Source organism: Sorex fumeus, unplaced genomic scaffold (assembly GCF_029834395.1).
Source record: "Sorex fumeus unplaced genomic scaffold, SorFum_2.1 ptg000072l, whole genome shotgun sequence".
NCBI lineage: Eukaryota > Metazoa > Chordata > Mammalia > Eulipotyphla > Soricidae > Sorex > Sorex fumeus.
Genome location: NW_026606129.1, coordinates 18,141,425 through 18,169,239, shown reverse-complemented (window position 1 = coordinate 18,169,239; position 27,815 = coordinate 18,141,425). Strand labels below are relative to the sequence as shown.

Here is a 27,815-nt window from a genome sequence, read left to right as displayed (position 1 = left end):
GTACCAGCCAGGGACTAAGTTGACAGCTACTTCTCTAATAAACTAATAAATCACGGGGATGGTTAAGGAAGTAAGAAACACCACATTCTTGCTTTGTTCCACCAATTAAGCAATAAGCCATCTGGGTCCTTTTGTTAATTACTATAGAACACAACTTATACCATTGAATTCAGCCTTTTATTTAATTATATTAATTTATTTCATCAACTTCAAATACCCATAATGCCAATAATAAAGTTTACTTAAAAAAATACAGGTCTTGTTTAAAAATTTTAACCACTTAATAAACTTTGCCAGGTTGCCATCTGAAAATTTTTTATCTGTTTCAGCCTCTTTATGGGAGGGGAATTTGTTTTAAATTGACATGAACAAAGAAGGTGATAGCTGAAATCTCCTCTATGGGATGATAAATCTATCTAGACAAGCACTGTCCAGTGAACTATTTGCAGATAGGAATGCTCTCTAGCTGTGCTTTCCAAATTAGTAGACACTAGCCATCTGTGACAACTGAGCACTTGAAATATGACTGGTACGAAGGAGGAGATGATTTTATTTACATTTAATTTTAATGAATTTTGGTTTAAATAGCAACCCACCAAAGGCTCATGGCTACTACTGATGCTTGCATTAAAAGAGTTTAGCAGAAGGAGAAATGTATGAGGCCACTGAATTATACTGGAGGCAAAGGAAAACATAATCGTGAAAGGTAGTCTGGAAACTTACATTTCCTACCTACCTAGTTCTTCTCATTTGAAACACACAGTGTTCTGGACAACCCCCCCTCCAAAAAAAGTTGGCATCTTTGGAGAGAGATTTCTAAGATGCTGAGGTGGGGAAAAAACTTCATCTGAAGGAGAATTAAGCATGAATGGTGTCTTCATTATAGCTCAGTTAGCCCCTCCCAGCAACTCTGATGACCAGGTCAGAGCCAAAAGGAACATTTAGCTCTTCCCTAGTGCTCTCTATTCTGTTCCAAATGTTCTATCTGTGGCACATTTGGGGGTCCAGACAGCTCATATGGACTCAGAGACAGCTTTGTCAGCCTTTATGAATTTTAACACCCAACCTCAATTCCTCCCTGGGAGGATTTTGACTCAGTGTCTGGCATTTTCCCCTTTAGAGTTTGGCCTTTGTGCCATGGATGCTATCTCAGACCCAATTAATGTAATCCCTGTAAGAGAAATTAGTCCACTATTGAACTCAGTCTGAGCTGATCCTCCCTATGCCACCAACTCAAGAGAAATAGATTACATGAGAACCTCGTTGTGGTTAATTAAGCTAGAAAAGGGTCAGTGTAGGATAAATGGAGGTAGACAGTTCTGAGGAATTTTCTCATTAAAGTATCTTACTCCAGGTCAAGTAGATCCATCAGCTGCTAGGCTGGACTGAAGAACTGGGTCAATGTTCTCTTCCCTCTTGACTCCAACTTTTCTCTTCTTCTAGTAGTTTTCTGTCCTTCTGAGCTAAAGCTCAACTTATGAACAGGACGTTCGTCCAAATAAGCCGGATGCAAAGGTTTTGGAGTCCTCCTCACACTTCAAGTCTCATGATTGCCTACTCACATCCAAGTGAAGACCACAGGAGATCTATGGATCAGTTGCATTTACGGATCCTGAAGGTGCTTCCAGAGAATGGTTATGCTTTGTAGTCAGAAATAGAAACAACTGCCAAGTGTTCAATGAAAGAAAAAAAATCCACCAAGTGTCTTCTGTACCATCTGTTCGAATATCTACCATATATCATTGGTCAATGATAAAGGCAATGACACATTGACTATTTGGGGGAAGGTTCACTGTCCATTGTCCTCCCGTTGTTCATCGATTTGCTTGAGCGGGCCCAGTGACGTCTCCATTGGAGACTTTGTTGTTACTGTGTTTGGCGTATCGAGTACATCACAGGTAGCTTGCTAGGCTCTGCTGTGCGGGTGAGATACTCTCGGTAGCTTGCCAGGCTCTCCGAGAGTGGCGGAGGAATCGAACTCGGGTCGGTCATGTTGGCTGCGTGCAAGGCAAACGCCCTACCACTGTGCTATCACTCATAAACAGTCACCCCACCAGTTCTCAATGAATTTAGAGGCAGGATTGGGAGACTCTCTCTATTCCTTCACAGAGCTCCCTTCTCTGCTCTCTCCAACAACACACACTCATAGAAGAGTTGAAGTGAGAGACAGTCAAGCTCTCTAGTCCACCAGGGGTGGAAGTATGAGCGCCAACATTCTCTTCGCCTTCCTAGGGTGACATTCATCGTTCATCCACTGGGTTGATGACATCAAACTGCCACAGCTGGCTGGCTTTCCCGTCACACTGGCGCAAGTACAGATCTTTGTTGTTTTCCTGAGTAATTGCTTCCATGCATTTCCCAGATAGAATGTGGACAATCATTCCATTCTGAAGAGAGAAGTAGAAGAACCACATGAAAACCGTTAGTCCCCTGTGATCAGTCAGCAAACATGGCTATGTCTAAGGTTTATTCTTTTTAGTGTGTTTGTTTGGGGGTTACACCTGGTGATGTTCAGAGGTTACTCTAAGGTTATTCTCTCTTTTTTTTTTTTTTGCATTTTGGGTCACACTCAGTGATTCTCCTGGCTCTGCACTCAGGAATTACTCCTGGCAGTGCTTGGGGGACCATTTGGGATGCTGGGAATTGAACCTGGATCTTCTGCATGCAAGGCAAACACCCTACCCACTATACTATCATTCCGGCCCCTCGGGAATTATTCTTGATGGTGCTCAGGAAACCATATGGGATGCCGGGGATCAAATCCACATTGGCCACACTCAAGACAAGAACCTTACCTACCATACTATCTCTCTGGAACCCCTCTGAGGTTTGCTTTTAAGAGAACAATAGGGGTAGCGTGAACTGACCAAGAATTCTAGTATTTTGGGCTAATGTAAAATGTATTTTAGGTAGCCTACAATTTGTATATTCAAACTCTTGGGGGCATAATTCAGTTATTTTTATTGTAGTTGCATAATTGTGTGATTTCTCAGAGAGTTCTGGTTAGCAGAATGTTAGTGTGTATAGAAAATGTTTACTCTTTTATCATACTGATATTTATTGCTATTGTTGTACTTGCCAAAGTCTACTTTCTAATGAGCCTAATTTAATCCCTGCCTTTTGTTTATCTTGCCATTTACCAACAGTCTGAAGCAAAGAGAAAAATCTCAAAGACACTGAAGGCTTAAGTCAGTCATGTTTGTCAGGGGTTGGCTGTTTCCCTGCTCAAAAGCCACCAGTATTAATATTGAATCTGACTTGCCCTTTCAAGGGACATATGGTTTCTTTACGAAGCATTAAACAACTTTAGTCAGTAATGCTGATAAAAATATTGTTTTCTAGATATAATTCACACACTACTTAATTTTTTATTAAGAACTGTGATTTACAGTTATCGATAGTTGAGTTTTAGTATTTCAACACCAATCCCACCACCAGTGTCAACTTCTCTCTACCAATGTTCCCATATTCCCTTCCCACCCTAAACTTCATCCCATCTCCACCTGTCGACTTGACAGGCATAATACAAAGTTCCACTGGTTCCAGTTTAGATCTCACATTTTCAGTATGGTTGAGTCTGTGTTTTGGATATATGGCTACATCACTCACCCATATCACCAGTATAACTGAAGTTCTCATGTCTGTTCACCCATTACTTCCCGTTTCACTTAACATGATATCTTCCAGTTCTAACCACATTGCAGCAAGTTGTATGATTTTATTGTTCCTGGCAGCTTCATAGTATTCCATCGTGTGTTATATGTACCACATCTTCACAACCGACTCATCTGTCATCGGATACCTAGGTTGATTCATATCTTAGCCATTGTACTGAGTGTAGCAATGAGTAATAGTGTACATATGTCCTTCTGAGAGAGTGTTTCTATGTTTGGAGGTAGATGTCCAAAGGTGGAATTGCTGGGTCATATGGCAGTTCAATTCTAAGTTTACTGAGAACTCGCCATACTACTTCCCACAGGGGCTGTACCAGACAATATTCCCACCAGCAGTGGATGAGAGTTCCTTTTTCACCACATCCCAACCAACACAGATTGTTTCCACTATCTTACAGTAAATGATCTTTAATTCAAAAAGTCTCTACAAGAATGATCACTATCTAGTACCAGGACAATGCATCACTGTGAGCAGAAACTCATGACATACTAGCAGTCACTCTGTTCTTCTCTCCTTCTTACCACTGGAAACTACCTAAACTGCTTTCGCAGACTTGACTATTAGGAACATTCCATGTAAGCAGAATCTTAATGGATTTTCTTGTTATGGACATTCCATATGAATGCAATCATATAATATGTGGCTTGTCTGACCTTTCTTGCCAAGACTTCTAATACTATTGTTTCAATTAATAGGGATTTTGGAGTGACATATTTCCAGATTGCTCTACAAATGTACTGCTCTAATTTATAATTCATTCAGCAGGTTGTAAGAATATTTGTTTTCCTCACATCTGAAGCATATATACAGAGTCATTATAAGTATTTTAAAATAATATCACACTGGGCCGGAGCGATTGCACAGCAGATAGGGCGTTTGCCTTGCATGTAGCCGGCCTGGCCAACCCGAGTTTGATTCCTCCGCCCCTCTCGGAGAGCCCGGCAGGCTACCGAGAGTATCTCACCTGCACAGCAAAGCCTGGCAAGCTACCCGTGATGTATTCGATATGCCAAAAACAATAACAACAGGTCTCACAATTTGTTGTGAGACGTTACTGGTGCCCGCTCGAGCAAATCGATGAACAACAGGAGGACAGCAACAGTGAATGTCACATTATTATAATGTATATTAAATTTGCTACATTTAGCTTGAATTTAAAAGATTCTATGTTGGTTATTTCTTTTAATTTTATTTCCTTCTCATTTTTGTATGCAACTAACTTTTCTACTTTTATGTTCTTTTTTTCCCCTGATTTAAATGAATCCTTTATATGTTTTTTGCTTTATTATTTTTTGGGGGGGGCACACCTGGTAGTGTTCAGGGCTTACTCCTGGCTCTGTGCTCAGAGATAACTCCTGGTGATGCTTGGGGGACCAGTGAGGTTCCAGGGATTTAACTTGGGTCAGCAATGTTCAAGGCAAATGCCTTACTCACTGTGCTATCTCTCTGGCCCCTGAATTCTTCATATTTTGCAAATAGTTAGCCTTAATCATTTTTGACATTTTTTCTGATTGATAATAGTTATTTTTTAAAAAATTCAGTTATTTTGTACAGTCAAAAACCATGCAATCTTTTATAACTGAGTTCTCTCACTTGGCGGGGTACAGGTGGAGGGCAGAGGTTAGCTTCTCACCTGGCAGTGCTTTGGATCTACTCCTGGCTCTGTACTCAAGGTGTCATTCCTGGTGGTACTTGGGGGACCATATGTGGATGCTGAGGACTAATCCAGGGACATTCACATGCCAGTCAAGCTCTCTAATCCTATGCTGGATCTCTGGCCCTGATGTCTCTCACTTTGTATCATTTCAAGGCTCCTTCATGTTGTAGCACAAAATAGTTTACCTTAATTTATTTTAAATCATGGTAAAATATTTAGCATAACATTTATGGCCTAATCTTTTTTAAGCACAAATTTTGGTACCATTAACTCTACTTACGTTGTTATAAAACATCTTCATCTTTCCAAATTAAAACTATATCAGTGTTTCTCAACCTTTTTCCAACTGTGACTCCTTCTGAACTTTGTTTATTCCTGTGTCCTCTCTGTCCTACTGTTTGGACACCCTAGTCTCATTCCGTGGCTCCTATTTATGTGATTTTCAACACGGGTTCCTTTTGGGACACCCTATCATTGAGAACCACTGACCCCTACCACTCATAGACTTCCCTTCTCTCTCCCAGCTCTGGTTATTGCCACCCTCCTTTCTCTGTACATCTGCCTACTTCAAATGCCACGTGTAAGTGGAATAATACAGTATTTGTCTCAACTGACTTATTTCACTTAGTGTGATGTCCCCCAGTGCTTACCTGTGTTACAACATATGCCACTTCTCTATTCCATTTTACATAGAGAATATTTTCTTTGCCTATGCATCCATCTTTGGGACAATTCTATTTCTTGGCTATCAACTATTCCTAGTAGATCAATTAGGAATAGTACCTTACTCCTGCTATTACTGAATGATAATACATTTTTAAAATATTTTAATTTTTTAACACATGAGATGTCTCTGGATCTTACAAGTCTTTTACTTATTATTTCTAAACACTGATTCTAAAATGTGCTTATCTAAAAGACTTGCTTTGAGTAACACTTTACAGTTATTTGTAAAGGATCAAAACTTATTTTTCTAATATTCTTTTGTGTGTGTGTTGGGGTGGGGGTGGGGTGGGGTGACCAAAGCTGTCAGTGCTCATGGGTTACTCCTGGCTCTGCACCCAGGAATTAATTACTCCTGGCTGTGCACAAGGGACCATATGGGATTCAGGGCATAGGCCACATACAAGGCAAGCACCCTACCTGCTATACTATTGCTTCAGCCCCTAAGATTTCATTGAGCATGTGTGAACCCACTATCCAGAGACCCCTTGTCACCAAAGCAGGAAATTTGTTCCCAACTGTATATTGTGGATCTGGCTTCAGTTTTTCATTTGATGTACAGAGCTCTACTTAGTTATCCCTTTACAACTATGCAGTCCAAAAAAATGAATTTAAAATGTATTTGTTTATGCATTTATATATGTTTACCCTAACTTGTTTCATAAGAATGTGATCAGGATCGAAAACTGGATCTGGACTCATTGTGGATGCTGCCATCTTGCTATGTAACCTGGTATCTATGACAGGCTCAGCCTCCTTAAGTGCCAACATTCCTTCTATTTCTTCTTCCTAGATACATAAGATACATATTTCCTGGAAAGGGTCTAGCCTCTCTCTTACTCCCCTGAAATAACAAGAACCAAAGTCTTTAAAATAATAAAATGCTCATAGTAGAATTTTTAAAGGAAGAAAGTACATGTACCTCAATCTTGATTTATATATACATATGTATGTATATATATATAATTGTATATACATGTATATGTATATATATATATAATTGTTTTGAGGGGCTGGGGCGATAGCACAGCAATTAGGGCATTTGCCCTGCACGCAGCCAACTCGGGCTCGATTCCCAGCATCCCATATGGTCCCCTGAGCACCGCCAGAAATAATTCCTGAGTGCAGAGCTAGGAGTAAGCCCTGTGCATTGCCAGGTGTGACCCAAAAAGCAAAAAAAAAAATTGTTTTGAAGTAGAGGAGAAGGCCTCTCTGTTACTCCTGAACCCATACCATCATGCTCCACAGTCTTATTATAACCTGAACTAATAAAACTCAAAAGGAGGTTTCTTCCCTTGCTGCCACCAGCCAAGTCAGAGATTTCCATGACAATTATCATCTCTTTAGATGCCCATGGCCTGCCAGTTCTCCAGCAAAATTGGCCTTTTTCTTGCCTGGCTGTGTGTGTGTGTGTGTGTGTGTGTGTGTGTGTGTGTGTGTGTGTGCGCACACACACACACATTATCTAAGCAGTGGGTTGTTGTTAAACCACAGGGACCCAGGCCAGGCCTGGAGGAGGAGAGGCCTCTTGGGTGAACCTGCATCTCAGCATCCACCCACCACCCTGAAAGTCTCACCTCCTGGAAATCCCAGCACTGCCGATGGTCAGCGGAGCCCCCCTCTGTACAGTTCTCCAGAATCACCCGCTCCTGCTGGACGTCCAAGCACAGGCGCTGGGGGCCGGCAACGCGGATCTCCTTCCTGCCGGTGTGCTCCAGGTGCTGGGCAGAGGGGATGGTTGTTAGCACTGCGGGGAGGAAATGCTGGAGAGGGGCCAAGGAGAAGCCCCAAGAGGACAGAGGTCTAGGGGTGCCCTCAGATTCTACCACATAGACACAGGACTATATCTCAGAGTCAAGCCCAAAATGATGTTACTTAGACTAGCCCCATCCTCTGAGACTTCCACCTCCCCATGGCTCTCCCATTTCTATTCACACATTCTGGAATGTTCCTTTGTTCTACTGACTGCATCATAGGTGAGGGCACAAAGAAGACTGTGGGTTCAAGCATGAAAAGATGGACTCTGCCTCAGTGCCAAGGGCCATGACTGGATGAAGAAGTTGGGGTCTATATCCTCAACAAAAAACGAAGTGACTGTTGAAAAAAGAGAAGAAAAAAATAAAGATGAAATCCTGCCTTTGTTCACAACATGGCTGGAAATGGTGGTGGTGAAGTGTGGTGAAATGTATGAGGAAATGAAAGAGAAGAGACAGGTGTTTTCACTCAGACGCAATAGAAATAGATGCAATAGAAATAGAAAAAGCAAAAGAAACCACCAGAAAAGAACAGAAATCATCCCCGGACTGAAAAAGATGGTGGTGAGCAGTGGGAAAGGGGAAGGAGGAGAAGAAGAATGCATAGTGGGGATCATTTTGATAAGAAGGTGACTTCAGAATAGTTGGGTGTTGGGTGTGGGGGGACTTAGACACATACAGAGGCAGGAAGCAGCACCCCCAAATGTTACGATGCTGTAAACCAGTGACCAATGCAGAAAATGTGGAGAAAAAAATAGTGAGGGCTTGGTGGGTGCTGGAAGATGAGTGAAGATGGCCTGGTGGGGCCTGGTCTCACCCACTCCTGGAACTATTTCTGCAGCGGCATGGCTGCCCGGACCACCAACCAAGCCCCTCTCTCCCCTGCCATTCTTCACAAACCCATTTTCTATCTCATCCTGCCCACCGCAGTCTGAACCTTTTTTTTTTTTTGCTCATTTTTGGCCTGGGGATTGAGCATGTAACCCATATACTAGAATTGGGTGGGGCCTTCAGCCAAGAATAGGGGTTCATATACTTGGTTTGATATACCAGGCTCTGTCACTGTTCAAAATGCCGAAGAGCAGCCGAGTAAGGTGTCCTGTGTTTTCGTCTTGCCTGGAGTTTCATATGGCACCACCATCTTTTTCCATATTTTGCATTTCCCTACCCACACATTAAGTATGTTCTTCACTGGAAGATGCCCAGGCCACATGCCTAGTGGACTTTTAAATCCTGCACCCTGTTAGGTGCATGGTTGTGATGGAATGTTCTCAGGAGAGAGGTGTTCAAAGTCCCATAGGCATGGGACAGTTTTCTTATCATCTCTTGGAGACTTAGAGTGCATTTCTGAGCCAGACTTTTCCATTTAAAGCTATCAGTGTCTCTCCTAAGTAAAGTCTGAGCCTGCACCCTCTGCACTTCTTGTTTCTGATCTCTCACGCCTCTCTTCTTGCTTTTTCCTTGGAAACTAGAGCCCCAGATGATGGGGAGGGGGGGGGGTGTGGGGGGCTGAGCTGGGATCTGTCCCCTCAGCCTAGAACAGTGAAGGTTGTTACCCCTAAGCTGCCTCCGGACACGGCCCTGCAGATGTCTCTGTCAGGAATTTATTTAGGCATGGAAGAGGGTGTTCCTTCTCCTTCCATTTCAAATTCAGCCTATCTGGATGCTTGTGGGGGGAAAGCTTTTAGCTTCTTTAATTCCCCATTTTGCTGGACCGAGAAGTTCTTGCTAATCCTCCCTCCCTGTCCCCCCATCTACCATAGCTACTGCTCCGCTCACGAGAGGAAGAACGCATCTCATTCATTGGGGGAACATAAAGTAACAAAATAGGAGACTAACACCCAAGAACGGCCGAGATTAGTACCAGGAATTTTGTTCCATGGCTTGGACACCAGCCACACATGCTAGGGGAAAAGGGAGATCAGATAGAGAAGGGAGCACCAAATAAAGGTGTTGGGAGGATCCTCCCAGGATGGGAGAAGCATGCTGAAAGTAGACTATAGACCAAACATGATTGCCACTCAATGCCTCTTTTGCAAACCACAGCACCCAAAAGGAGAGAGAGAACAGAGGAGAATGCCCTGCCACAGAGGCAGGGTGGGAGGGGGGAATGGGGGTGGGAGGGATACTGGGATCCGTGGTGGTGGGAAATGGGCACTGGTAGAGGGATGGGTATTTGATCATTGTATAATTGAAACCCAAGCACAAAATTTGTAAGTCTACAACTGTACCTCATGGTGTCTCACTAATAAAAATTAAAAAACAAAAGACAAGAACGCATCTCCCTGCATAACAGGAGAACAAGGCTGAAAGTCAAGGGCCCTGTCTGGAGAGGGGAGCTGTTCCAGCTCTGCCCAGTGCCTCCTCACCAGCCCCTCCCATCCGGACCCCTTCCCTTCTGCCTAGTCTGAGTGCAGAAGGGTCATTCTGGGTTGCAGTAAATCGCCAAGTCAAGAGAACTCGAATGAAGGGCCGGAGCCATAGTACAGCGGGTAGGACGTTTGCCTTGCACGCAGCCGAACCAAGTTCAATCTCCGGCATCCCACATGGTCCCCTGAGCACTGTCAGGAGTAATTCCTGAGTGCAGAGACAGGAGTAACTCCCTCAGCATCGCTGGGTGTGACTCAAAAGGCAAAGAGAGAGAGAGAGAGAGAGAGAGAGAGAGAGAGAGAGAGAGAGAGAGAGAGAGAGAGAGAACTTGATGGAGGGCTTGAACGATAGTACAGCAGGGAGGGCCTCACCTTACATGCAGCAGGCCCGGATTTGAGTCCCAGCTTCCCATATGCTCCCTGAACACTGTCAGGAGTGATCTCTGAGCACTGAGCTGGGAGTAAGTCCTGAGCACCTCTGGGTATGGCACCCCCTCCGTACTCCCCCACAAATAATAAACAAAAGAAAGAGAACTCAAGTGGATCCTAATCCTCTGCTGACCACTGTGTCCAGGGCCTTCTGCCAAAACCCCAGGCCAGGTCAGGTCAGGCTTTGCGGTCCACCTCATCCCTGCAGTGCTGGATCCCAGAGCCTTCCCAAGTGACTGCCCAGGCTGCAGAATATCGGGGGAAGGATTCAATATCAGTACTCTAGAGATGCAAAGTACTCTAGAGACGCAGAGTACAGTCGCAAGTCAGGGTTGTGGGTTTTGCAAACAAGGAGCATTTGGGACAGAGTGGGGAGAATTCTCCTCATTCCCTTAGTACCCCCGCTGGGTATTCCACCTTCCCCATTGACTCAGGATCTCTGGGTGGTCTTGGTGTTTTAAAATGGCTCCCATGTAGCACTTTCCAGCATACAGACCTTCTCTGTGCTCTGATTTTGCTTTTGTGTGTTTTGTTTTGTTTTTTCACCGTTAGGGGGAACTTTCCCACATACTCTGGTTTCTAGTGTCTTTTTTGGTCCCTGGGTGCTCTCATAACTCTGGCTTCACTTTCAGACATGATAAAAGGTATTTACTGAGGGGTGGGGCGGACCAAGGTGCCCTGTGAGATGGTCTCCCCACCCACCCCTGGGACGAGACCCCTGACCCACCCGAACCCTGACTGTGTCTGCACTGCCAGCCTGTGCTGTCCCTTCCGGGCTTCAGCTGCCTTGTGTGTCCCACACAAGCAAGGGCTGGGCCATACCCTGAGGCTCTCATTCACTGGCTGTGGGCCCTGTCTGTGCTGGCTGTCAGGTCGTCATGGGATGGGGGAGCTGTAGGCACGTGGGCACACGGGCTCCCGGGAAGGCAATGCCCCAAAGGGAAGGTCAGGGCGTGTTGGGAAAGACCTCTCCAAGGTCTCCTTGGACCAGACAGAGCATTCTATCCACTCACCTGTGACTTCCTGCTGTCACTGCAGGAAGCCAGTGTCAGGCCACAGCCTGGGAGGGCCCCATCCGCCTGGCAGTCAGCACAGAAGCCCAGGCCCGTGTTGTGGAGCTGAAATGGACGTGTACATGGAAGTGAGTCCCACACCCCAACAGGACCTCTGTCACACATGCCTCTCTCTCATCTTCCCCCTCCCCCTCCCTCTTTCTCTCTTTCTTTCTTTCTCTTTCTCTCTTCCTCCCTCCCTTCCTTTCTCTCTCACTCCCTCTCCCTCCCTTCCTTTCCCTCTGTCCCTCCCTCCCTCTCTTCTTCCCCCTCCCTCCCTTTCCCTCTCTCTCCTTCCCTCTCTCTACCTCCTCTCTCTTTCTTTCTCTCCCTCCCTCCCTCCCTCCCTCCCTCCCTCCTTCCTTCCCTCTCTCCCTCCCTCCTTCCCTCCCTCTTTCTCCCTCCCCCTCCCTCCCTCTGTCCCTCTCTCCCTCCCTCTCTCTCCCTCCTCCTCCCTCCCTTTCCTTCTCTCTCTCTCCTTCCCTCTCTCTACCTCCCTCTCTGTCTTTCTCTCCCTCCCTCCCTCTCCTCTGTCTTTATCTCTCTCCCTCCTTCCCTCCCTCCCTCTCCCTCTCTCTTCCTCCCCCCTCTGTCTTTTTCTCTGTGTCTTTCTCTCTCTTTGTTCTCCTTTCTCTCTCTTTCTTTCTTGGCTACACCTGGTGATGTTCAGGGGGTTCTCCTGGCTCTGCACTCAGGAATCACTACGCCTAGCAGTGCTCAGAGGGACCCCCAGAGACTGAACCCAGTTAACTGCATGCAAGGCACTGTCTTATCTCTCTGGCCCCCAGATTTGCTCCTTCCTGTGCCTCTCTGGCATGGAATTCAAGGAGGCATGTTCAGGCCACAAACAGAAGTGAGTCCAGCAGGAACCTCTGCTCTATAGACTTGGGCCTCCTGGAGGAGCCAGATTATACTAAGAGACGCCATGGGATGGCCAAGGGGTAGCCCGGCCACCTCCCTAGGCCAGGCCGGGAGCACCCTGCTGAGTTTAGGCCCATTTGCTTATGGTCTGGAAGAGCACCTGAGACCAGTCTAGCTGTGGTGTCCCACCCCACCCCACCCCTGCCTCCTCTCCCCCAGGTCCTGCCTTGCCTTTCCGGAGAACTGGGGCCGACGTTCAGATGGGAACAGCTCTGGGTGGACATTGGCCAGAAACCAGTGGAATGTGCGGCAGCCCAGCCTCCTCTGCAGCTGCAGGCGCGCGGTGCAGTCGGGCCTGTTGACCTGGAGAGAGGCAGGGCAGACAGTGGGCACAAGAGCCAGGAAACCTGTTTTCCCTGGCTGGCAGGTGAGGCAGGGATGGATGCGGCTGATGCTTGGGGGCTGAGGCAGAACCAGCCACAGAGTCTACGATACCCGAGATGGGCAGGGGAGGAGGCACAGGGATAGAGGGACTTAGGAGGGGCAGATGAGAAGGGTCTGCCCTCGACAGAGCTGTGGAAGCAGCCGCCTGGAAGGTGAGGTCAATCTCTGCCCACGGCCCTTCATACTCAGTCCACAAAGCTGAGCTTTGGCAGAACCCATGTGGAAGGTTGCAGTGTGGCCGGTATTGCACCGAGGGTGCCCTGGTCCTAATTGACAATGGAATCCCTCCGGAAGTTGTAAGGTGGCCCAAAGGCAGCTGGGGAATGGTGGCCTGGTAGGATGGGGCAAGTCAAGTTTATCTTTCTTCCCCATTGGGCACCCAACTCTCCCATTAGTGAGTCATCCCGCCGATCCTCTGTCCCCCAAAGCATCTTCTTTTTTTGGTTGTTTTGTTTTTGTTTTATTTGGGAGCCATGCCTGACGATGCTCCAGGAATTACTACTGCTGGTGGTGCTCGGGGGCCACATGGGATGCTGGGAATCGAATTCAGGTTTGCAAGGCAAATGCCCTATCCACTGTACTATCGCTCTGGCCCACTAGGAGTCTTCTTTAGAAGACAAGAGTTCTAGGATGGAGGGCCAGGAACCCATTAGTGTGAAGTCATGTATTGATACGGGCGGGATGAGAGAAATCCAGTGTGCCCGGCAGGCTCCCCCTTACCTTCCTCAGGGAGAGCGCCTCAGGGCTGTGTCTGTAGAATGTGTCTTTGAAAGAGCCCAGCCAGGCCTCCGCCATGCGAACTTTGCTCTGCAGATTGGCCTTCTGGTCCAGTGGGGAGAGGGCTTCCGGGCTCCGGTAGATGTGCCCCACCCGTGAACAAGGGAGGATTTCCACGGAGCCGCCACAGAGCCAGGCCTGCGAGGAATGGAACACACAGACTTTCTGCTCCCGGGTCCCACAGCGGGCCAGAGGACCAAAGAGATAGTGCAGAGGTTAAGGCGCGTGGCTCCCCTGTGACCAACCTCTGTTAGATCCCAGGCACTAGATGGGCCTCTCCCCCAATCCTGCTAGGTGTGACCCTCGAGTGCAGAGCCAGGAGGAAGTCCTGAGCACTGCCGGGTATGGCCCCCAAACCAATAAATAAATAAGTGAAAAGAACAAGGGTGGAGTCTGGAAAAAGCTGGTGAAATGCATAAGATTGTGAGGAGAGAGACAGAGACAGAGAAGGAAAGTACTTGCCATAGAAAAAAGACTGGGGTGGAAGTGTGGCCATTTTCCATTGTGACCTAAGTGTGACCATTGGTGGTGGGAAATGAGCAGTGTTGGAGCATTGTATAAATGAAACCGGATCATGAACAGCTTTGTAACTATGTATTTCTTGGTGATTCAATTAAAAAATAAATGAGTAAAAATAAAAGTTGAAGAATAACAAAAGGAAAGAAAGAAAGAAAGAAAGAGAAAGAGGGAGGAAGGAAGGAAGGAAGGAAGGAAGGAAGGAAGGAAGGAAGGAGGAGGGAAGGGAAGGGAAGGGAAGGGAAGGGAAGGGAAGGGAAGGGAAGGGAAGGGAAAGGAAGGGAAGGGAAGGGAAGGGAAGGGAAGGGAAGGGAAGGGAAGGGAAGGGAAGGGAAAGGAAGGGAAGGGAAGGGAAGGGAAAGGAAGGGAAGGGAAGGGAAGGGAAGGGAAGGGATGGGGGAGGGGAGGAGGAAAGGGAATGGAATGGTAGGAGGAGAGGAGGGGAGGGGAGGGGAGAAGAGGGGAGGGGAGGATTGTGAGTTGCACCTGAGGTGAAAGAGCTTTTCTAGATCTGGGTGCCTGGGCAGAGAAGTGCGGAAATGGAAAGCAGAGGGACGGCTGTCCACACTCCAGGTGGGCACATGGGTTGTACCCATTCAGCCGTGAATGTGCCACCTTCTTATAACCAGGCACAGATTTAGCAATTCTAGAGACATGCCCATCTGGGCCAGGGATGTGGCTTGATGGTAGAGCGTTGTGTGTCAGATCCTGGGTTCAATTCCGGACATCAGAAACATAAAAACTAGAGATGTGGTCATCTGCAGGAACACCCCCTTTTCCCCAAAGTCAGGGTTCCTACACAGTGTGTCAAGGCCCTGGGGGAGTCTATGGGGCTCTAGGGGATAGTTGAAATCACCCAGAGAATCACAATGGCAGCAATTGGATATTCTGACACTGCAGGGGATTCCTGACACCGACCTCAGGTCCCGCATCTTGCTCCATCCAACAGTCCAAATGATGATCTCCCGTTAAATAACCTAGAAACAGTCCAGGAGGCTGGCGGGGGGTGGTCTCCAGTCCCATCTCAAGTGTGTGAGGTTGTGGGGTGCTCAACAATTGTGATATTGTCAGGATGGAGACTTATTAAGGGGCTGCCACCAATCTACCTACTGGGCAGAGTGTGATAATTGGTTGGTCTCTGAGTGCCAGGAGAGCATCTGAGAGTCTGAGGTGTCGGCAGAGAATGTGGTGGGGGAGAGGGCACTGCACTCAGTATAGGGGAAGGACAACCCACCTTCCTGAGGATGTCTGGGGGTTGGGGGTGAAATTAAAGAGGGGACAGCAGGGGAAGAAGCGGGGCCTCCCTTGGCTGGGCCCCCCTACCTTGAGAGACAGTTCCAGGTTTTCGGAGCCCCGCAGAGACAGGAGAGGGTCATATGCCCCTGTGTTCAGGAAGTGGTGTCTGTCCACGGCCACCACTCCACCGGGCACCACGGGGGTCCTGGAGAGAAGAGACAGGATGGTTGGGAATGGAGAGCAGAGGACAGGGTGGGGATGGGGGTGAGGGACCAGGCTCCAGGGACAGAGAGCTGGTTAGTGGCTCGGATGGGCCCAGAGCAGAGCAAGCAGGTCACAGTGCCACTGATCGAAGGAAGGAGGCTCAGGGGCCCCTTTCTACACCCTCCACAAATGCTGCAGCCCTAGGGAGACCCTGGGGCTTCACCAGCTGCTCCCCTGCTCTCTGGCTCTTCTCGGGAAGGCCCCAGTGGAAGAGACCCGGGTTCAAATGAGACAGCCTGAGCAGGCAATGAGGTCTGGAGTCAAGAGACAGACAGCTAGGGACCACTAAGTAAATGTTGCTTGGAAGGCTCACTTGGGATGGGAGATGCATGCTGAAAGTAGACTATGGACCAAACATGATGGCCACTTAGTACCTATATTGCAAACCATAACACCCTAAAGGAGAGAGAGTAAAAGGGAACATGCCTGACACAGAGGTGGGGTAGCAGTGGTGGGGGTGTTGGGGGTGGTGGGAGGGATACTGGGAACATTGGTGGTGGAGAATGGGCACTGGTGGAGGGATAGGTACTCGATCATTGTATGACTGAAACGTAATCACGAAAGTATGTAAGTCTGTAATTGTATCTCACAGTGATTCAATAAAAATAAATTTAAATTAAGAGACAGAAAGGCTCTGGGCCTATCAGCTTCCACACCCCTCAAAGCTCCCCACCGCCTCCCAGTTCTAAGATGACTCACCCAGGACTCTGACCAAAATCAAGTCTGGGGGACAGGAAGAGAAAAATGATCTGAACAGGGGTGCTGCTCACCTGGGGAAAAAACACCTGAACAGGAGGTTACAAAATGCTTCCTAGATGTCACATTTGTCCAGAAGTTGTTGTTGTGTTAACCATTCAACAGAAACAGGGTCAACCAAGAAATGACCTCGATGTCAAAAGTGAGTTGGGGCTACTCTCTTCATTCCCTGCCCCATTCATTTAACAAGATTGTGGGACCCCCTTAGCTGCAGACCTGGCCCTCTCCAGCTTCTTCCTCCATGGGACCCTTTCCCTCTTCACGGCCTCGTAAGGGCGGCTGTTTGGATCCCCACTTCCTGGTGAGGAGACTGAGGCATCGAGGCAGGAATGAGCTCAGGAGCCAGGGCAGCTGGGTGATCTGCCCAGGGGAAGGCAGGAGGTCGAACCTCACCTGATAGGGCTGATGGGCGACTCCAGCTTCTTCCTTTCATGCTCTGGTAGAGCCTCCCAGTGGAAATCCAGATTCCAGTCCAGCACGCCGCGCTGCAGGGCCTCGGAAGGGGAGTAGTGGAAAGTCTTCCAGTCGATCACATCCAGGACTGGGGACACCACCCGGCTCCTGGAAGGAACGTCACCCAGTATGAGGTGGAACCCGTTGGCTTGTGACGGTCGACAGCTACCCTCCCCCAGATGGCGGCTGGAGGCCACGTGTCATGCCAGACTGGTTAAGAGAGGGCCCCTCTGTGCCTGAACTGCATAACCCAAGGACCGGCCTTGGAACATTAGAGATCCTTTATACAAAAAAAAAAAGAATCAAGAAATGCAAGTTCTTGAGGCTGGAGCAATAACATAGTGAGTAGGGCATTTGCCTGGCTTGTGGCCAACCCAGGTTTGATTCCCAGCATCCCATGTGGTCCCTTGAGCACCGCCAGGAGTAATTCCTGAGTGCAAGAGCCAGAAGTAACCCCTGTGCATCACTGGGTATGACCCAAAAAGCAAAAAAAAAAAAAAAAAAAAAAAAAAAGAAATGCAAGTTCTTGGTGGAGTTTTAGCCATCATATTCTAATGCTTTCTCTAGGAATCAGCGCTCTTTGCATGCCTTCACAGAGAGTAGAGGCTTTCCTCCCACTAATTATGGCACAGCCTTGGTTTAAGTGAATCTTTCACTGAAGGGAGAGAGAATGAGGCAAAACATTACCCTTTCCAGGTGTGTGTTTTGCCTTTTGGGTCACACCTGGCGATGCACAGGGGTTACTCCTGGTTCTGCACTCAGGAATCACCCCTGGCGGTGCTCAGGGGACCATTTGGGATGCTGGGAATCGAACCTGGGTTGGCCCCTCGTGCAAGGCAAAGGCCCTACCCGTTGTGCTATTGCTCTAGCCCCCAGGTATGTGTTTTAGGGGGTGGGGGCACTCTGCAATTTGAGGCATTAGTTTCTGTGTCTCTAAAACAGAGGAGAGGCACTGGAGAATCTTGAACCTCCCTCCCAACTCTGCTCCCTTCCAGGATGCAAACCATTGAGAGCCCCTGAGGAAAGCAGAGTTCTCCAAGGCGGGGGAAATGCAAAGACACTTGGGCAATGTGGATTGGAAATGCTGCCCCTGGCTAACCTGTAAACGCCGCCACCGCCCCCACCCCAGCCCCACCTCTTGTTCTCCAGACCCCAGGGGCTGAGTTACCTGTCACCAGCTATCCTGCTGAGGAGGGGCTCCAGCCAGCCTGGGTGGCACTCGCAGTGTGAGTCCATAAAGATCAACACGTCTCCGGTGGCCCTGGTGGCCCCCAGCATCCGGGCCCCGCTGCTCCCCAGCCTCTTGTTGCTCCTCAGCAACTTCACCCCCTCCAGCCGGGACACATACTCGCTGAGCGCAGACTTGAGCTGTCCTGGAACCGACAGGATTGTGGTCAGCGGGATCAGAGAGGCCACAGCCAGTGAAATGGTGATGACCACCCCCAATTCACTGTCACGGTTCTTTCCCTGGAGGCCATGCTGAGCTCATGAGGCCCTGGGATTCCTGTACCATTGTACTATAGGACTGTGTCTGAGATGTAAATTACTTTGCTAATTGTGGGCAGGTGGGTCTGGATTCTCTCTGGTGAAAACCAGGAGGGAAGGTGTCACAAAAGCAGGAGGGGAACAGAGTTGGACACCTCCTCTAACTGCAGTAGTGAGGCCACAGTTGTCGGTGTTGGTCCCCTGCCCAGATGCCCTAGGACACTTGCTACTGGTCAGGTTGAGTTGGCTCGTCCCGGCTGCACCCTGATCTGTTTGCTGAAATTGTACTAGGGATGGGAACTGCCTCTCCTGTTAGTATCCAGAGATCCCTACCAGATGCCATTGCAAAAGATGGCACCCACATATGGGAGAGGAATGGGGGCCTGCTCCCTGGTACCACAACCAGAACAACCCGCAAGTTCCCTCTTCACTGAAAAGCACCCCAAAGAGCAGCATCTGAATCCACTTCTCGGTTCAGCTCCTTCCTCTGCCTCTCCTGCTCCCCGCAGCCCCCATTTCCCTACAAGGCTCTTCTGAGGTACACAACCCCAGATCCCAGACCCTCACGCGCATGCTCACACCAAGAGGGCAGGGTGGGAATGACATGCTCCCCTAGAGGCAGGATCCATGGAGAAATAATGGAAGCAGAGGCTAGTGCACTGGACCAAGCTCTTTTCAGTGTGTCTCCTGCATGGCTGTTGCTCCTGCCCTTACCCCCCACTCGTACCATCCTCCCAAATGTTGGATTACCCCAGGCGTGCAGCGCTTGTGTGCTGAACCCAACTGCAACTAAGAGAAAGGGTTTTCCTAGCTGTACAGCCCCAGGTGGTCCTGATGGAGAGATATAGGGCCTGGTTATTTTGGGTCCCTACAGTGGAAGGGAAGGTTTTGAGGAGCCCAGACTCCTGGAGAAGTTGCTTCTGAGTGACCTGTGACTCTCAGATAGATTTTTCTGCAGAGAAAACTATCCAGAGGGGTAGACAGAGGAATTCTCCATCATTGGGTGGGTGCGTTTCCCAGTGAACAAACTGCTGTGCTGCTTTATTGCTTTATACAGAATTTCGTCGACCCATTCTCTAGAGATGAGTCTCTAAGTGTGATTCTGACAGTTTCTGAACTTGGACATCTAACCTGTGGTGACTGGATTGACAGTCATCTCCGGCAAGCTTCCTTTTCCCATTCCACCTGACTGGCAGAACCTCAATGTGGTTCTCGTCTCTAAAGCCAATCACTGAATGTGACACCCTTTGCAGCCATTAATGTGGCCTTTGGGTACAGTTCTGCTAGAAATACATCAAGTTAGAGGATTCTGGGTAAATTACAAGGGTTTTTTTTCCACCCCATAAGGATAAAATTTACTGGGGTTGATAAGTCTGGTTTTTACCCTCTTCCTGCCCGAAATGCGGATGTAATTATGCCTGGCAGTAGAGCAGTCTTGATTGTGAATATGAGACTCACAGCCATACTCCAAGTTGGGCTAAGTTGGAAAGTAGGACCTAAGGTATTGGAAGTAACCTGAATCCCCAGGGTCAACCATCAGGACATTTTTTTAAGTGATGGATGAGGGACCACAGGAGTCCTCTTTTGGAGATCTATGCCCCCCACCAAGGGATTCGGAGAGTCCAAGGCTGCTATGTCACCAGCCAAAGCAGCCAAGCCCAAGACCTGCTTACCATCCCGCCCCATTGATATTTCAAGTGCCTTGGCAGCACCTCAGACCCCAGAAACTCTGGTTAGTCTAATGTTACCATGACCAGCCCATGGGCTGAGCCGTGCCATGAGGACCTGAGAAACAACAGCCACTGGGCCCCCTGTCATTCTCCTTAGATAGTGCTTCGCAGGCTCAGGCAGTGGCCTCCAATGAGAGCTATGGGTGTCAGTGTGCAGCCTGAGGCAGCTGGTTAGAAACGCACCCCTTGGCCATACTGGGAGTGTTCCCCACCATCATCATCTCCATAGGACATGCCTGTGTCCCCATGAGAGCCTTGGACTTAGAAGTCAGTCTTGGTGACTCCATCCCCAGCCTCTGGGAGCCTGGCCACATGGTGGAAGAGTTTCCTGTCTCCGGAGATGGCCAATGGGTGGCTGCAGCTCTGGCTCCTGGGCCAGGTTCAGCGGTGGCCAGTTCTCTTCTCTGGACCTCAGTGTCCTCTTCTGATAAAGGAGGGGCCGGGCTAGAGGCAGATTCTCTCGTACCTGCTGCTTTGCCTGTGTTGAGGAGGCAGTGGGCCTTGGGGGCCTCAAGAGGAGCAGAATGTGTGGGGTTCGGGGCTGGAGTTAGGCCCTATAGAATCAGGTTGGAGCTGTGCTCCTGAGACCCTTTCCCTATTTCCTGCTCCCCTCTTTTCATTTCCCCGTCTGGTTCCCCCACAACCCACCCTCCCTCCGGCTTCCTTATGACATGCCACCTGCTCTGGAATCCCGAGTAGGTATGCTTCTGGGAACCTTACCTAAGACAGGTATGAGCCCTAGTTTTCACAGGGGAACCCCAACTCCCAAAAAACATCCCCACCCCAGGGCCCAGGCCCACCCCCAGGGAGCCTGCAGGAAGCGGCCAGCTACCTTGCCGGCTGAGGTCATCCACAAGGACAATCTCCTTCAGGAAGGCCCGGGGCGCCGTGTCCAGGATGCTATGCACAGTTCTCAGCAGGGTGGACCAGGCCTCGTCGTGGAAGCAGAGAATGACGCTGGCCGTGGGCAGGCTGGTCGCCAGGCGCTGCTGCAGACACCTGCCAGCAAGAGAACAGAGCTGTGGAGAAGGAAAGCGCCAGAAACGCCGTGTCCTCTAGCCCACCTCAGGCCTTGGCCACAGCAGCTACTATGCCGGGGCTGGCCCTGGGGTTCCCTGAGTGTTTCTATTTAGAGAGCCTATGCCTGGGACGCCCCATGTCATGCACCTGTACTCTACCACACGCTTCTCACCCTGTTTCATCCAGGCTTGTCCCATCGCTTCCCTGCCAACAACTGTTCCATCTATGAAGGGGGAATCCAGGACACACCCACCCCAAGAGTTGTTTGAGACGAACAGGTGAAGGCATCTCCTAAGTGCACTCAGAATGCAAACTGGCACGTTTAAGAGCAGGGGCACTATTGTTCCCCCTCTTTTTTTATGGGGGAGGGACCAGTTTGGGTCCCACCCAGTGGAATTCAGAGGTTACACTCAGCTCACTGCTTAGGGGTCGCTCCTGGTGGTGTTTGGGCGATGCTGGTGTTCAGGATGGAAGCTGGACTTCACACACGCAAGGCAGGTGCTCAGTCTTTTGAGCTACAACTAGCACCCCTATTTTCTTTCCGTGTATATTTCTACTACCTAATGCAGCTTCTGGCACAGAATACCTGTCATTGCTTCTTCTTGTTTTTACTATTATTGCTGAAGAAGGGAGCATTTCCGAATGCCAGTGTGACACACCAGCACTGAGCTAGACCCTCTAAACACATCACAGTATGTGTATGCTAGAAAAAAATATGTGGGTTGGGCGTTTTACACCCATTTTATAGATAAGGAAACTGAGGCTCATCGAGGAGACATAGACACCTACAAAGCTATCATGTCCTTTCCACTTGTCTGGTTCCTGTAGGACAGATGGTACAGGATGCCAACTCAGACAGCGGCAGGTTAGCTGCCTCCCTTTCTCCCAAGAAAAGTGCTTCAGAGTCCCTTTGCTCTGGGTGTGCTGAGCCACTGATGAGTCCCCAATGGAATGAAGAATGGAAATGTCTGGGTGTGGCATGTGGCACTCTGTAAAAAATGCACTTTCCCAAATGTTTTCCAAGCCTTCCTCCTAGTCAGAGCTGCCTTCTCAGAGAGTGTGGGTTCTTGGCAATCGCTTGTTTCCAAGACCCCAAAATACAACCCCTGGTCTGGGATGATGATAGCCACACCAAGGCCATCACCGGAAATACCACCGGAAATGGTGTTAATCCACACCCAATGACCGAGCATCCCTAGACCCAGAAAGAGTCCTTCCCACACCGAAACTCAGTGCATCCCGACTCCTGTTGTAAGACAATAATAAAGCAGCACTTGATATTGTACTAACAATACAATACTAGAAAATACTAGAAAATCTTACAGAAGGCACGGAAACACCTTTTGGCTAGCTTTGCCAATGGTCTGGCCAACTTTTGCTTTGGTAACCCGCTTTCTTTTCATAAAGGATTTGAAGTCTTTATGAGAAATAGGTACCACAAAATAATAGCAAAATAAAAATTAGGACGGAAAGTCAGGAGTAGGGAAACAGAGGAGACTGCCAAAGCCCAACATCTGGAGACAGGACATAAATCTAGAGGCTGGAAGGATCTCGGTATTTTTAGAATGGATTTTCATCCTGACACTGAGCTGCCTGGAAGTCAAACAAAACCGAGGAATTAATTCTGCATCAAAGTCACCGCCATGAGAGGAGAGCCTTGGCAGAATTTAGGGGGTGGGAACTGTGATTATCTCTTAAGTCTCTAAAATTGGGGGTGATGTGTTAAATTGCATTGTGACGTGGCACCATAAAGATGATGCAGTTGGAACTCAGAGAGCCTGAGTAAAACACACATGGGTCGTAAACCCCTCAGATGTACTGGAGCCCCCTCTCGGATACAGTAGAAATGTGTCTGTTTTTTTCTTTTCTTTCCTTTTCTTTTTTCTTTTTTTAATTTTTTTGAGCTGGCCTGCAGATCTGCTCTTTGATTCCCAGGATCAAACATTTTTCCACTCTTTTTTTTTTTCTTTTTGGGTCACACTCCTGGCTCTGCACTCAGTAATTACTCCTGGCAGTGCACGGGGGACCATATAGGATGCTGGGAATTGAACCCGGGTCAGCTGCATGCAAGGCAAACGCCCTCCCCGCTGTGCTATCGCTCTAGCCCCACATTTTTCCACTCTTGACCTCTTTTCATCGAGGAACTTTTTACACCACCCCTGGTACACAGATAGGTCTACAAATCAAATATTCACTGATAATAAATCGTGAACAATTAATTTTTAAACAAATTTTATTTTGTTTTTGTGCCATACCCTCCTGTGCTGAGGGCTTACTCTTGGCTCTGTGCTCAGGAGACAGTATGTGATGCCAGATATTGAACAAGGTTTGGCTTCCTGCAAAACAAGTGCTTTGGGGGCCAGAGCAGTAGCACAGCGGGAGGGCATCTGCTTTGCCCGCAGCTGCCTGGGGTTATCTCATAGAGTCCCCCAAGCATTGCCAGGAGTGATTCCTGAGCACAGAACCAGTGGTAAGCCCTGAGTACTGCCAGATGTGGACCCCAAGCACCAAGCACTGTAGCACTGTCCTCCCGTTGTTCATCGATTTGCTCAAGTGGGCCCAGTAACGTCTTCATTGTGAGACTTGTTGTTACTGTGTTTGACATATCGAATATGTCTTGGGTAGCTTGCCAGACTTTGCCGTGTGGGCGAGATACTCTCAGTAGCTTGCCGGGCTCTCCGAGAGGGGTGGAGTAATCAAACCCAGCTCTGCTGGGCTGACTGCTTGCAAGGCAAGCGCTTTACCACTGTGCTATCGCTCCAGCCCCTCAAACACCAAATACATAGATAATTTTTTTAAAAAAGCAAGTGCTTTGCCCACTGTACTGTCTCTCCAGCTCCCCAGAGGTTTCATCTTAATGAGATGCCAGGAGATTTGCAGGCACTTGAGAATTTGAGATGCCAGATGGGGTCAGCCTGATTGGAAGATAGGATACCCCCCCACCCTTTAGATCAAAAGCAGCCTCCCAGGGGTGGGGGTGAAAGTGGGGAGCAGAAATGAAATTCTTGGGTCCCTTACCACAGTGAGCAAGGGTTTGTGGAAGCTGCTTTTAACCAACCCTCTAGAGGTCCACAAACCACACCACTAGGTATGCAGGAAAGCAGGGGCCACTGCCTGAGCAGTACAAAGCACTCTCTCAGCTTTGAGTCTCTGATCCTGGGAATCAGTGAGCTGCGCTGCAGGCAGGCAGGGAGGGCTTATGGGCACTACCCACTCCTCTCGCCCGCAGCGCTGGAAGGCGGAGTTCATCCTGATCCCCAGCCTGTGACTCCCTGGTGGGCCCAGCCCTTCATAAGCTCTCAAGCATATTGAACATCATCTCTTTTTTATTGCTTTTTTTTCTTTCCTATTTTGTTCTTGCATTATTGATCATTTTCCTGGCAGGCCTTTTTTTTTTTAAACTGACCTCCAGAAATGACTCTAGAAGTGCCCAGAAAATACCTGTGGCCTGGACAAGGGATGGAAGGGCAAGGAAAGGCTTGGGCTTTGGGGGGCTTGCATGTAGGAATCAGGGCCAGTGGGGTCTTCTTCAGATCTGGCGTCAAGATTGAGAGGATCAAATGCTCTGGGGCAGGTGAGGGTGCGTGGCACACAGGGCTAGTGGGGGGGAGTATTGTTCCCTCTGTAGAGAACCCTTGGTGTCATGGAGGGCGTGGAGAGGTCCAGTGCCTGTTGTTGGGGTGTCAGAGGGAGTCTGGAGGGGGCCAGGGGTGAGGCCAAAGTTGGCTACAGGCTGCAGTGACTTGGAATAGCATACGGTGTCGCACGCCAGCAGAGGGCGCCACACACCTGGCCACTCACATCAGCTCCCCCTGTTTCCAGCTGACAGGTAGACCACGTGGCCCCATGTCCCCACTCCTGGGTGCTTTCACCACTAAACTCAAGAAAGCCCCAGGCTAGCAGAGGAGCTGGTTACCCCGGGGGAGTGACTCAGCCTCTGGTGTGGTCCACACACACATGCACAACACAGCATGCACTTCAAACACAACATCCACAACACAACTTGCAGATGAACCAGCACGGGCATACAGCGCACACAGTGTACAGGTGCCACACAACACACTCACATGTGCCACACATGCCCAACCACAGCACACCCAGCACATGTGTGTCTACAGGTACAATGCATACACCCGTCACACCATATCAGACATGAACACAGGGCACATTTCCAAAGCAACAGTGTAACACATGTGATATGCTCCAGAAAACACCAAAACACATCAACACCATCACCCCACACATGCACAACAAACACTACAGCTCAACACACATGCACAGTGCACGCCATACCACATACACCTTGATGCACACACACACATACACACACACACATACACACACACACATCACCCTGCACACCAGCACACATGAGAATTCAGGCACCCATGACACATGACAACCAGCCACACAGTCACATCATATTGTGCTCCTGCACCATCCACACACTGCACATACATACTACACACCACCCACATGCACAGAGCACTCACACACATGCATGCAGGGAACTCACATCCAGGCATGCCCACATTATCCCTGCACAGGCAAATTGTCAGTCAATTTGGTACCAGGGAGGTGAGGAGGTTGGAGATGGGGTTTCTTCCTGGCCAAACAAGGATTGTCTCCCCTGTGGGGACTCCCTGAGCTCAGGGCTGTGGGGGGAGGCAGGCAGTAAATGAGCTCAGGCACCAGGGGCCATTTGGCTTTGGCGGTACAGAGGGTACCGAGGGTTCTGAATGGAAATGCCAGAGAGCGCAAAGCTGCAAGTGCGGGTCTGGCCATGCCTGGCAGTTTCCTGCAAAGAGCTCTGAAAGCCAGAGGGAAAGCGGCAGGGCTGGGACTAGGAGACCCTCCTCTCCAGGCACAAACTCTAAGAAGGTGGCACCCCCCCAGGGGCTGAAGGGAGGGATGAACTGTCAGCACAGAGGAAGCCAGCAGGGAGCAGGAATCTGCTCCCATTGGCTGCCCTGGCACTGGGGGCTAGGGGCGTTTGCTTCTGGGTACTGGATGCACAGGAAAGAACAGTAGATTGGCCAGATGGCATGCTGGTCCCGTGGCCCCTGCATGCTGGGAGCAGCCTCCTCTGTGGACTGCCAATGAACCACCATAACCCCAGGCATGGCCAGCACACTATCATCACACATCTCGGCTCTCAGAAAGTGTTTGAGGGAATCCACCCCTATGAACAGACTGAGCTCCTGGGAACCGAGTTGTCCCCTGACCCAAGAAAGGGATCGAGAGTGGTGATTGGGGCATGGACCCTAACCCCTACTCTGTATCTACTAGCTGCATGACATTGGGGAAGTTCCTTGGCTTCTCTGGGCCTTATTTTTCTCCAGGTAAAACAACAGGTGGCATGGTTAACAACCACACCGGCCCAACCTAGTTCTGTGGCTTCCAGAGCGGACCATGAAGGGGTCTTAGAATAAAGTCGGGTGCAGGCACCGCCAGCAGTGATCCCATCCTGAAGGAAGCAAACACCAACCAGATCCCGGCATCCCAGCATAGGGGGCGGGAGGGGGCGGTGTGCGCCGGGTCGGAGGGAGGAGGAGCAGATGGGTGCCGCTCTTTTACAGTCTCTAGGACACGGTTTTCACCTGGCTGGGGGGCGGGGGGATTGGTTGCATACAGATGCCTGGACCCCATAAGGTTGGGATGGGTGGAGGGGAGGGTGGGTTCCGACTCAGCAGGGGTCTACAGCCCTACCTGCTGCTGCGGCGGCGGCGGCGGCGGCGGGTGGTCCCGACACGCCACGCCGTGGGAGCAGCGTGCAAAAGCAGCCGGCCTCCCCCTCGCTGCTGGGGGGCGTCCCGGGGACCCAGGGAAGGGGAATCCCGCGCCTTACTTACAGCGGATGCCGGCCCTCTGGCGGCGCCCGGTGCAGAGGGATGCTGGCGCTGAGCGCCTCCTCCAGGCGGAGCGGGGTCAGCACCTCTTCCTGAGACACCTCCCCTGCCACCTCCTCCTCCTCCCCTTCCTCCTTCTCCTCCTCCTCCTCCTCCTCCTCGTCGTCGTCCTCCTGCAACTGCTCCTGCTCCTGCTCCTGCTCGGCTGCCCAGTCCCTGTCGGCGGTCTCCTCCTCGGCCCGCCTGCGGCCGGGCTGCCGGATGAGCCGGTAGCTGCCCGCTCTCCTGCCCTGGCTCTGGCTCCTCCGGGCGCGGGGGGATGCTACGACCACCAGGAGCTGATCCTCCCGCAGCGAGATGAAGGGCGGCAGGCCGTCCAGGGGGTCGTACTCCTGGCCCTCCTCCCCCTCCTCCCCCTCCTCCCCCTCCTCCCCCTCCTGCTCCTCCTCCTCCTGCTCCTCCTGTTCCTCCTTCTTCTGCTCCTCCTGCTCCTCCTCCTCGTCCTCCTCCTCCCGGGCCTCCAGCATCCGCTGCTGCGACTCCCGGGCGTCGGGGTGCGCGCTGGCTGCCGGGCCGCGCGGGCCGGGCCGGGGCTCGGGCGCGTGCCGCACGGCCACCAGCAGCAGCGCGCCCCCTAGCGTCAGGAAGAGCAGCAGCAGCTGCGGGCCGCACGGGCCGTGGCGTCCGCGCTTCCTCAGCAGCATGATGCGGCGGCGGGCGCGATGCAACAGGTCATGTCCCGGCGCGCCGGCCCCGAGGCTGCAG

The 27,815-nt window shown here is 50.0% G+C and overlaps 1 protein-coding gene across 1 annotated transcript; it reads right to left on the bottom strand.

Moving 5' to 3' along the window:
• Positions 1-128: 128 nt before the first annotated feature.
• On the bottom strand, positions 129-27,815 carry GALNT15 (polypeptide N-acetylgalactosaminyltransferase 15). Its single transcript, XM_056129292.1, has 12 exons — positions 27,569-27,815; positions 27,232-27,457; positions 27,054-27,168; positions 21,014-21,180; positions 18,135-18,339; positions 16,907-17,074; positions 15,581-15,698; positions 13,685-13,879; positions 12,752-12,883; positions 11,621-11,725; positions 7,633-7,776; positions 129-2,387 (listed from the first exon to the last, which is right to left on the bottom strand). The coding sequence occupies exons 1-12, from the start codon at positions 27,752-27,754 to the stop codon at positions 2,241-2,243; spliced, it is 1,908 nt and encodes a 635-aa protein (XP_055985267.1). The 5' UTR covers positions 27,755-27,815; the 3' UTR covers positions 129-2,240.

Excerpts from the sequence above, each read along its gene's own strand:
- GALNT15 (XM_056129292.1), bottom strand. The coding sequence starts at position 27,754 with ATGCTGCTGAGGAAGCGCGGACGCCACGGCCCGTGCGGCCCGCAGCTG. Across the intron at positions 18,340-21,013 it reads GGATGACCTCAGCCGGCAAG|GACAGCTCAAGTCTGCGCTC; the intron begins GTAGCTGGCCGC and ends TGTCGGTTCCAG. Across the intron at positions 15,699-16,906 it reads TCGCCCATCAGCCCTATCAG|GACCCCCGTGGTGCCCGGTG; the intron begins GTGAGGTTCGAC and ends TCTTCTCTCCAG.